This window comes from Littorina saxatilis, linkage group LG2 (genome assembly GCF_037325665.1).
Source record: "Littorina saxatilis isolate snail1 linkage group LG2, US_GU_Lsax_2.0, whole genome shotgun sequence".
Classification (NCBI taxonomy): Eukaryota; Metazoa; Mollusca; class Gastropoda; order Littorinimorpha; family Littorinidae; genus Littorina; species Littorina saxatilis.
This window is the reverse complement of record NC_090246.1, coordinates 38,677,027-38,688,514: the sequence shown is the minus strand read 5'-3', so window position 1 is coordinate 38,688,514 and position 11,488 is coordinate 38,677,027. Positions and strand designations below refer to the sequence as shown.

At 41.5% G+C, this 11,488-nt stretch overlaps 1 protein-coding gene across 1 annotated transcript in view; it reads left to right on the top strand.

The window, feature by feature from the left end:
* The first annotated feature begins 339 nt into the window (after positions 1–339).
* Positions 340–11,488, top strand: part of LOC138958944 (uncharacterized) — a 63,581-nt gene continuing 52,432 nt past the window's right edge. Inside the window, exon 1 of the mRNA XM_070330288.1 lies at positions 340–727. Within this exon, the coding sequence (XP_070186389.1) occupies positions 658–727 (70 nt within the window). The 5' untranslated portion in view covers positions 340–657. The remainder of the gene's footprint in view (positions 728–11,488) is intronic.

Sequence of the window (11,488 nt, the reverse complement as noted above, 5' to 3'; positions counted from 1 at the left end):
CTTCCAGAACCCAGGAAACTTCCCTACTCAGATCAAGCCCTGGTCACACGGGAAAGACTGATAGGTTCAAAGCTGCCACTACAGTGATAAACACAATATTGCTGTGTTTGTTGTAGTCGACTCGTATATTGGTGCTAGACATATTGCGTATTGCTATCGTGGGCAGATGTCACTAACTCAGCAGAGATCTCCGTAATTCTCCCTATTGGCACTACTATGCCGTCGTATCCGAGTTTTCCCACAAGAGCGGCTGGCGACGCGCTGAACTGCCAAAGATATAAGAGAGAGAGAGAGAGAGAGAGAGAGAGAGTGAGTTGAGAGAGGACCAGAAACTAGAACCAACCCGTTTTTTCGCAGAGACTAGACACAGTACAGAGAGAGGAAGAAGATGAATCGATAGCTATGTGTGTGTGAGAGTGTGTGTGTGTGCGCGCGCGTGTGCGGCCATTCCTGAAACCGTGTCAGCAGCCTGGGAGAAGCAGAAGTGAGGAGTACGCGAGAAAAAGAGAAGCACTGAAGCAGTGGTGGTGGTTGTGGTACGACCAGGGAGAGAGAGGAGAAGGAAGAGGGAGAGAGCCAGTGCTGTGACTGTGGAGGAATAGCGTGTCCGTGGTGGTGGTGTTTTGGGTGTTTGTGTGCGTGTACGCTCGGTTGGTCATGGACACCATGAAGTGGATTTCCTCCTTAGCTGTTGTGCTGCTGGCAGTCTGCGCTTTCGTCAAGCAAGGTGAGAGTTGTACGGAGTCAGGTGTCCCTGTCATAGAATGTGAAAGGTAGGGGAACCGATGTTGTTTTTGTCAGGTTTTGTACACGGTTTAGGTTTCACTGCCATAGACCATGAGTGATGCGAAAAACCGATCATTATTTTCGTTATGTTGAACTTTACGTAGCGTTGTCAATTCAGGGACGTTTTTTTTTCTACTGCGAAGTAAGACTACAGAGTTGGAAGAACCGATCCTGTTTTTGTCAGTTTTTGTACACCGTTAAAGTTTGACGACCTTACGGCATGGGGTAGGAAGAACCGCTCATGCTTTAGTCAGTTTTTGTACTCGGTTGAGGTAGGTTTCACAGCCATAGACCATGGGGCGGGATGAACCGATCGTACACACACACACACACACCGTGCACGCACGCAAGTCTGATCTATGTCACGATTTGGCAGTCAGGATCGTAGTTTTGATCGTAGATTTTGTCAGAGTACGTCCAGTGTACTCCTGATAGAGACTCTGTGTTGACTGTGGGAGCACTACCGGCCCGGCTAAGGTTCCATTGCCATAGAACATGGGGTGACAAGAACCAGTCCTGTTTTTGACAGTTCTTGACACTATACAAGTGTTCGCGGCGTTCAATTTGCGAGTGTCCTAGTTTTGGGGAAGTCAGCACGGGCGAATCGTTCGGGGTTGTGACAGGGTGGCTTGGGGTTTGAGGCAGTCAAGATACTCTATCGATTTCTGGTGACTGAATCGTGGCCAAAGTTGATGATGACGGCAAAAAAACGATCGCTGCAAGGACAGCCGTATTTTCTCATCCTTTGGCAGGAAAACGGCTAGCTAGCACTTTCTCGAACCGCTTGTACATTTGGCTGAAACTAAAGATGTTCTTGTGAAGCAGCAGAATGAATATATATATATATATCCCATGACCTCCCTTCTTTGTCTCTGTTACTTCAGTATGGGTATATATGTTGTATTTTTATAGCTCAATAAATACATCATGGACTCCAAAAAATATATGATAGTGCAGATTCCGATTTGGGCAAAGGACTACTTTCCTCCCGACCTTTGACCTCGCGCCGAACAATGTGACACATTTGTATGAAGTTCTAAAATCGTATTGCACGGCTCAGAAAACCATATCAGTTGCACGCAAAAATGAATCTCAGAACTGATCTGATGTATGAGATGCAATAAGCAAAAGTTTCTTTCATTATGAAAGCAATGCAGGTCGAAAAAAACGAACATTCAACTTACAAGATAACCAGATGCTAGCGAACCAAAACAAAAACACGAGTACCCTCCCCTTGCATCGTTAGCAGACGACTTTTGAGAATCTGTCGGTAGTGTGTTTTGCCGGTGTGCGCCTTCAGCTATCAAACATCGGCTGTTTCACGTGTTTTGCGAGCAAGTCTACTCTTTTGCCTGGCTCTGCAGTAAGTCCACATATTTTTCCGTAATCCAGTCATATTCCTTCAAAATGCAATCAATCGGCGGTGACAGACGTGTCGGTCGCGTTTTCCTCTCACCCATACCAGTTTAAGTTCATCCATGCAAACACACTCGCAAAACAGTTTATCACGTAGATACATTTCAAATAGGGAGCAAATGGTTAAATCTAAACCTACATATTTGTTCCCTAAGATTTGCTTCTCTGTCAATAAGCCTAATTACACACGTTCGAGAAAAACAACGTGGAATCAATTCTGAATCGAGTAAGCCAAATGGGTCCCAAACCCGTTTCGCCCGTTCTGCCGACCTGAAACGCAAAACAAAAGAATTGTGCGCTTCAACTAAATTAATTTCTATTCGACTTCATTACTTTCTTGCAACTTATGAACCTTTACTTAAAGCTTTTAAATGGTCTGAAAGTAGTGTTACCGCGTACTTATCGATGCACTCATTCGTTTTATTTTTTCAGCGACGGTCACTTAGTTTAAGGTTGCAAAAGGGCTAAGTCTCGCTGGCAACAGTTTTACCCTGCACAGATCGCAACAGTGCCGCTAGTAGTCTACACTTTGTGTTTGATGGTAGAATGGGATATACAGATTACAACACTCGTGGTTTTTTATATGGCTTGTATTTCAGTCAAGACCCAGCGGGAATATCAATCGAGAGCCACTCGCCAGAGTGTTTTTGCTTTTCCTGTTTAACCTTTTCAAAATTAGATCTAACTTGTTCGCGTATCCATTTCTGGATCTGCAGGCTGGTACAGAGTTACCTCCCTTTAGGCTTTTTCAAATTTCCCTTGTTTTAACCTAATTTCTTGGTTAAAACTTGTCTAAATTTCTAAATTCTTTCTTAATAAATATCAATTCTACACTTTGGCCTTAAATCAAAGTGTTTCCCTTCACAGATATCCTCTTGGGGTTGTCAGATGAGGGTAGTCTCCCATGCCAACAGAAGCTACCATTCAGAGAATGGTTTGCTTCTTAGTTGGATACCATGGGTTGACAACTCTCGCCATCAGTACCACCTGACCACTGATGAGACACAATAGTGTCGAAACACGTGTCTGGTCTAGGTACAAATACAATGGTCCTCCTCAGGACTAGATTACTTTGCGATACGTCCCCCACAAAGGGACTTTGCTCTGTAAATCTTGGTCCCCCTTGAGGAGGGTCTGATGCTCCCAATAGGCTGTCTGTGAAGGGATACATATTTCTCTCTCTTTCTCTGCTAAGAGATTTTAACAAATCTCGGAAGAAAGTCTCTGCTGACTTTCAATTGTTTCTTTCACAATTTCTGATGTTTTATAATGTGGTCACCGTGAAAGTTGCATCGCCTTTAAAGCGATCCAATTGAATAAAGCAGAAAACTTCTTCTTTACCAAGTCCTGTGTTGAACAGCAGTGAAAAGTTGACCGCTTTTCCTGTTTAACCTTTTCAAAATTAGATCTAACTTGTTCGCGTATCCATTTCTGGATCTGCAGGCTGGTACAGAGTTACCTCCCTTTAGGCTTTTTCAAATTTCCCTTGTTTTAACCTAATTTCTTGGTTAAAACTTGTCTAAATTTCTAAATTCTTTCTTAATAAATATCAATTCTACACTTTGGCCTTAAATCAAAGTGTTTCCCTTCACAGATATCCTCTTGGGGTTGTCAGATGAGGGTAGTCTCCCATGCCAACAGAAGCTACCATTCAGAGAATGGTTTGCTTCTTAGTTGGATACCATGGGTTGACAACTCTCGCCATCAGTACCACCTGACCACTGATGAGACACAATAGTGTCGAAACACGTGTCTGGTCTAGGTACAAATACAATGGTCCTCCTCAGGACTAGATTACTTTGCGATACGTCCCCCACAAAGGGACTTTGCTCTGTAAATCTTGGTCCCCCTTGAGGAGGGTCTGATGCTCCCAATAGGCTGTCTGTGAAGGGATACATATTTCTCTCTCTTTCTCTGCTAAGAGATTTTAACAAATCTCGGAAGAAAGTCTCTGCTGACTTTCAATTGTTTCTTTCACAATTTCTGATGTTTTATAATGTGGTCACCGTGAAAGTTGCATCGCCTTTAAAGCGATCCAATTGAATAAAGCAGAAAACTTCTTCTTTACCAAGTCCTGTGTTGAACAGCAGTGAAAAGTTGACCGCTTTTCCTGTTTAACCTTTTCAAAATTAGATCTAACTTGTTCGCGTATCCATTTCTGGATCTGCAGGCTGGTACAGAGTTACCTCCCTTTAGGCTTTTTCAAATTTCCCTTGTTTTAACCTAATTTCTTGGTTAAAACTTGTCTAAATTTCTAAATTCTTTCTTAATAAATATCAATTCTACACTTTGGCCTTAAATCAAAGTGTTTCCCTTCACAGATATCCTCTTGGGGTTGTCAGATGAGGGTAGTCTCCCATGCCAACAGAAGCTACCATTCAGAGAATGGTTTGCTTCTTAGTTGGATACCATGGGTTGACAACTCTCGCCATCAGTACCACCTGACCACTGATGAGACACAATAGTGTCGAAACACGTGTCTGGTCTAGGTACAAATACAATGGTCCTCCTCAGGACTAGATTACTTTGCGATACGTCCCCCACAAAGGGACTTTGCTCTGTAAATCTTGGTCCCCCTTGAGGAGGGTCTGATGCTCCCAATAGGCTGTCTGTGAAGGGATACATATTTCTCTCTCTTTCTCTGCTAAGAGATTTTAACAAATCTCGGAAGAAAGTCTCTGCTGACTTTCAATTGTTTCTTTCACAATTTCTGATGTTTTATAATGTGGTCACCGTGAAAGTTGCATCGCCTTTAAAGCGATCCAATTGAATAAAGCAGAAAACTTCTTCTTTACCAAGTCCTGTGTTGAACAGCAGTGAAAAGTTGACCGCTTTTCCTGTTTAACCTTTTCAAAATTAGATCTAACTTGTTCGCGTATCCATTTCTGGATCTGCAGGCTGGTACAGAGTTACCTCCCTTTAGGCTTTTTCAAATTTCCCTTGTTTTAACCTAATTTCTTGGTTAAAACTTGTCTAAATTTCTAAATTCTTTCTTAATAAATATCAATTCTACACTTTGGCCTTAAATCAAAGTGTTTCCCTTCACAGATATCCTCTTGGGGTTGTCAGATGAGGGTAGTCTCCCATGCCAACAGAAGCTACCATTCAGAGAATGGTTTGCTTCTTAGTTGGATACCATGGGTTGACAACTCTCGCCATCAGTACCACCTGACCACTGATGAGACACAATAGTGTCGAAACACGTGTCTGGTCTAGGTACAAATACAATGGTCCTCCTCAGGACTAGATTACTTTGCGATACGTCCCCCACAAAGGGACTTTGCTCTGTAAATCTTGGTCCCCCTTGAGGAGGGTCTGATGCTCCCAATAGGCTGTCTGTGAAGGGATACATATTTCTCTCTCTTTCTCTGCTAAGAGATTTTAACAAATCTCGGAAGAAAGTCTCTGCTGACTTTCAATTGTTTCTTTCACAATTTCTGATGTTTTATAATGTGGTCACCGTGAAAGTTGCATCGCCTTTAAAGCGATCCAATTGAATAAAGCAGAAAACTTCTTCTTTACCAAGTCCTGTGTTGAACAGCAGTGAAAAGTTGACCGCTTTTCCTGTTTAACCTTTTCAAAATTAGATCTAACTTGTTCGCGTATCCATTTCTGGATCTGCAGGCTGGTACAGAGTTACCTCCCTTTAGGCTTTTTCAAATTTCCCTTGTTTTAACCTAATTTCTTGGTTAAAACTTGTCTAAATTTCTAAATTCTTTCTTAATAAATATCAATTCTACACTTTGGCCTTAAATCAAAGTGTTTCCCTTCACAGATATCCTCTTGGGGTTGTCAGATGAGGGTAGTCTCCCATGCCAACAGAAGCTACCATTCAGAGAATGGTTTGCTTCTTAGTTGGATACCATGGGTTGACAACTCTCGCCATCAGTACCACCTGACCACTGATGAGACACAATAGTGTCGAAACACGTGTCTGGTCTAGGTACAAATACAATGGTCCTCCTCAGGACTAGATTACTTTGCGATACGTCCCCCACAAAGGGACTTTGCTCTGTAAATCTTGGTCCCCCTTGAGGAGGGTCTGATGCTCCCAATAGGCTGTCTGTGAAGGGATACATATTTCTCTCTCTTTCTCTGCTAAGAGATTTTAACAAATCTCGGAAGAAAGTCTCTGCTGACTTTCAATTGTTTCTTTCACAATTTCTGATGTTTTATAATGTGGTCACCGTGAAAGTTGCATCGCCTTTAAAGCGATCCAATTGAATAAAGCAGAAAACTTCTTCTTTACCAAGTCCTGTGTTGAACAGCAGTGAAAAGTTGACCGCTTTTCCTGTTTAACCTTTTCAAAATTAGATCTAACTTGTTCGCGTATCCATTTCTGGATCTGCAGGCTGGTACAGAGTTACCTCCCTTTAGGCTTTTTCAAATTTCCCTTGTTTTAACCTAATTTCTTGGTTAAAACTTGTCTAAATTTCTAAATTCTTTCTTAATAAATATCAATTCTACACTTTGGCCTTAAATCAAAGTGTTTCCCTTCACAGATATCCTCTTGGGGTTGTCAGATGAGGGTAGTCTCCCATGCCAACAGAAGCTACCATTCAGAGAATGGTTTGCTTCTTAGTTGGATACCATGGGTTGACAACTCTCGCCATCAGTACCACCTGACCACTGATGAGACACAATAGTGTCGAAACACGTGTCTGGTCTAGGTACAAATACAATGGTCCTCCTCAGGACTAGATTACTTTGCGATACGTCCCCCACAAAGGGACTTTGCTCTGTAAATCTTGGTCCCCCTTGAGGAGGGTCTGATGCTCCCAATAGGCTGTCTGTGAAGGGATACATATTTCTCTCTCTTTCTCTGCTAAGAGATTTTAACAAATCTCGGAAGAAAGTCTCTGCTGACTTTCAATTGTTTCTTTCACAATTTCTGATGTTTTATAATGTGGTCACCGTGAAAGTTGCATCGCCTTTAAAGCGATCCAATTGAATAAAGCAGAAAACTTCTTCTTTACCAAGTCCTGTGTTGAACAGCAGTGAAAAGTTGACCGCTTTTCCTGTTTAACCTTTTCAAAATTAGATCTAACTTGTTCGCGTATCCATTTCTGGATCTGCAGGCTGGTACAGAGTTACCTCCCTTTAGGCTTTTTCAAATTTCCCTTGTTTTAACCTAATTTCTTGGTTAAAACTTGTCTAAATTTCTAAATTCTTTCTTAATAAATATCAATTCTACACTTTGGCCTTAAATCAAAGTGTTTCCCTTCACAGATATCCTCTTGGGGTTGTCAGATGAGGGTAGTCTCCCATGCCAACAGAAGCTACCATTCAGAGAATGGTTTGCTTCTTAGTTGGATACCATGGGTTGACAACTCTCGCCATCAGTACCACCTGACCACTGATGAGACACAATAGTGTCGAAACACGTGTCTGGTCTAGGTACAAATACAATGGTCCTCCTCAGGACTAGATTACTTTGCGATACGTCCCCCACAAAGGGACTTTGCTCTGTAAATCTTGGTCCCCCTTGAGGAGGGTCTGATGCTCCCAATAGGCTGTCTGTGAAGGGATACATATTTCTCTCTCTTTCTCTGCTAAGAGATTTTAACAAATCTCGGAAGAAAGTCTCTGCTGACTTTCAATTGTTTCTTTCACAATTTCTGATGTTTTATAATGTGGTCACCGTGAAAGTTGCATCGCCTTTAAAGCGATCCAATTGAATAAAGCAGAAAACTTCTTCTTTACCAAGTCCTGTGTTGAACAGCAGTGAAAAGTTGACCGCTTTTCCTGTTTAACCTTTTCAAAATTAGATCTAACTTGTTCGCGTATCCATTTCTGGATCTGCAGGCTGGTACAGAGTTACCTCCCTTTAGGCTTTTTCAAATTTCCCTTGTTTTAACCTAATTTCTTGGTTAAAACTTGTCTAAATTTCTAAATTCTTTCTTAATAAATATCAATTCTACACTTTGGCCTTAAATCAAAGTGTTTCCCTTCACAGATATCCTCTTGGGGTTGTCAGATGAGGGTAGTCTCCCATGCCAACAGAAGCTACCATTCAGAGAATGGTTTGCTTCTTAGTTGGATACCATGGGTTGACAACTCTCGCCATCAGTACCACCTGACCACTGATGAGACACAATAGTGTCGAAACACGTGTCTGGTCTAGGTACAAATACAATGGTCCTCCTCAGGACTAGATTACTTTGCGATACGTCCCCCACAAAGGGACTTTGCTCTGTAAATCTTGGTCCCCCTTGAGGAGGGTCTGATGCTCCCAATAGGCTGTCTGTGAAGGGATACATATTTCTCTCTCTTTCTCTGCTAAGAGATTTTAACAAATCTCGGAAGAAAGTCTCTGCTGACTTTCAATTGTTTCTTTCACAATTTCTGATGTTTTATAATGTGGTCACCGTGAAAGTTGCATCGCCTTTAAAGCGATCCAATTGAATAAAGCAGAAAACTTCTTCTTTACCAAGTCCTGTGTTGAACAGCAGTGAAAAGTTGACCGCTTTTCCTGTTTAACCTTTTCAAAATTAGATCTAACTTGTTCGCGTATCCATTTCTGGATCTGCAGGCTGGTACAGAGTTACCTCCCTTTAGGCTTTTTCAAATTTCCCTTGTTTTAACCTAATTTCTTGGTTAAAACTTGTCTAAATTTCTAAATTCTTTCTTAATAAATATCAATTCTACACTTTGGCCTTAAATCAAAGTGTTTCCCTTCACAGATATCCTCTTGGGGTTGTCAGATGAGGGTAGTCTCCCATGCCAACAGAAGCTACCATTCAGAGAATGGTTTGCTTCTTAGTTGGATACCATGGGTTGACAACTCTCGCCATCAGTACCACCTGACCACTGATGAGACACAATAGTGTCGAAACACGTGTCTGGTCTAGGTACAAATACAATGGTCCTCCTCAGGACTAGATTACTTTGCGATACGTCCCCCACAAAGGGACTTTGCTCTGTAAATCTTGGTCCCCCTTGAGGAGGGTCTGATGCTCCCAATAGGCTGTCTGTGAAGGGATACATATTTCTCTCTCTTTCTCTGCTAAGAGATTTTAACAAATCTCGGAAGAAAGTCTCTGCTGACTTTCAATTGTTTCTTTCACAATTTCTGATGTTTTATAATGTGGTCACCGTGAAAGTTGCATCGCCTTTAAAGCGATCCAATTGAATAAAGCAGAAAACTTCTTCTTTACCAAGTCCTGTGTTGAACAGCAGTGAAAAGTTGACCGCTTTTCCTGTTTAACCTTTTCAAAATTAGATCTAACTTGTTCGCGTATCCATTTCTGGATCTGCAGGCTGGTACAGAGTTACCTCCCTTTAGGCTTTTTCAAATTTCCCTTGTTTTAACCTAATTTCTTGGTTAAAACTTGTCTAAATTTCTAAATTCTTTCTTAATAAATATCAATTCTACACTTTGGCCTTAAATCAAAGTGTTTCCCTTCACAGATATCCTCTTGGGGTTGTCAGATGAGGGTAGTCTCCCATGCCAACAGAAGCTACCATTCAGAGAATGGTTTGCTTCTTAGTTGGATACCATGGGTTGACAACTCTCGCCATCAGTACCACCTGACCACTGATGAGACACAATAGTGTCGAAACACGTGTCTGGTCTAGGTACAAATACAATGGTCCTCCTCAGGACTAGATTACTTTGCGATACGTCCCCCACAAAGGGACTTTGCTCTGTAAATCTTGGTCCCCCTTGAGGAGGGTCTGATGCTCCCAATAGGCTGTCTGTGAAGGGATACATATTTCTCTCTCTTTCTCTGCTAAGAGATTTTAACAAATCTCGGAAGAAAGTCTCTGCTGACTTTCAATTGTTTCTTTCACAATTTCTGATGTTTTATAATGTGGTCACCGTGAAAGTTGCATCGCCTTTAAAGCGATCCAATTGAATAAAGCAGAAAACTTCTTCTTTACCAAGTCCTGTGTTGAACAGCAGTGAAAAGTTGACCGCTTTTCCTGTTTAACCTTTTCAAAATTAGATCTAACTTGTTCGCGTATCCATTTCTGGATCTGCAGGCTGGTACAGAGTTACCTCCCTTTAGGCTTTTTCAAATTTCCCTTGTTTTAACCTAATTTCTTGGTTAAAACTTGTCTAAATTTCTAAATTCTTTCTTAATAAATATCAATTCTACACTTTGGCCTTAAATCAAAGTGTTTCCCTTCACAGATATCCTCTTGGGGTTGTCAGATGAGGGTAGTCTCCCATGCCAACAGAAGCTACCATTCAGAGAATGGTTTGCTTCTTAGTTGGATACCATGGGTTGACAACTCTCGCCATCAGTACCACCTGACCACTGATGAGACACAATAGTGTCGAAACACGTGTCTGGTCTAGGTACAAATACAATGGTCCTCCTCAGGACTAGATTACTTTGCGATACGTCCCCCACAAAGGGACTTTGCTCTGTAAATCTTGGTCCCCCTTGAGGAGGGTCTGATGCTCCCAATAGGCTGTCTGTGAAGGGATACATATTTCTCTCTCTTTCTCTGCTAAGAGATTTTAACAAATCTCGGAAGAAAGTCTCTGCTGACTTTCAATTGTTTCTTTCACAATTTCTGATGTTTTATAATGTGGTCACCGTGAAAGTTGCATCGCCTTTAAAGCGATCCAATTGAATAAAGCAGTAAACTTCTTCTTTACCAAGTCCTGTGTTGAACAGCAGTGAAAAGTTGACCGCTTTTCCTGTTTAACCTTTTCAAAATTAGATCTAACTTGTTCGCGTATCCATTTCTGGATCTGCAGGCTGGTACAGAGTTACCTCCCTTTAGGCTTTTTCAAATTTCCCTTGTTTTAACCTAATTTCTTGGTTAAAACTTGTCTAAATTTCTAAATTCTTTCTTAATAAATATCAATTCTACACTTTGGCCTTAAATCAAAGTGTTTCCCTTCACAGATATCCTCTTGGGGTTGTCAGATGAGGGTAGTCTCCCATGCCAACAGAAGCTACCATTCAGAGAATGGTTTGCTTCTTAGTTGGATACCATGGGTTGACAACTCTCGCCATCAGTACCACCTGACCACTGATGAGACACAATAGTGTCGAAACACGTGTCTGGTCTAGGTACAAATACAATGGTCCTCCTCAGGACTAGATTACTTTGCGATACGTCCCCCACAAAGGGACTTTGCTCTGTAAATCTTGGTCCCCCTTGAGGAGGGTCTGATGCTCCCAATAGGCTGTCTGTGAAGGGATACATATTTCTCTCTCTTTCTCTGCTAAGAGATTTTAACAAATCTCGGAAGAAAGTCTCTGCTGACTTTCAATTGTTTCTTTCACAATTTCTGATGTTTTATATATATATATATATATATATC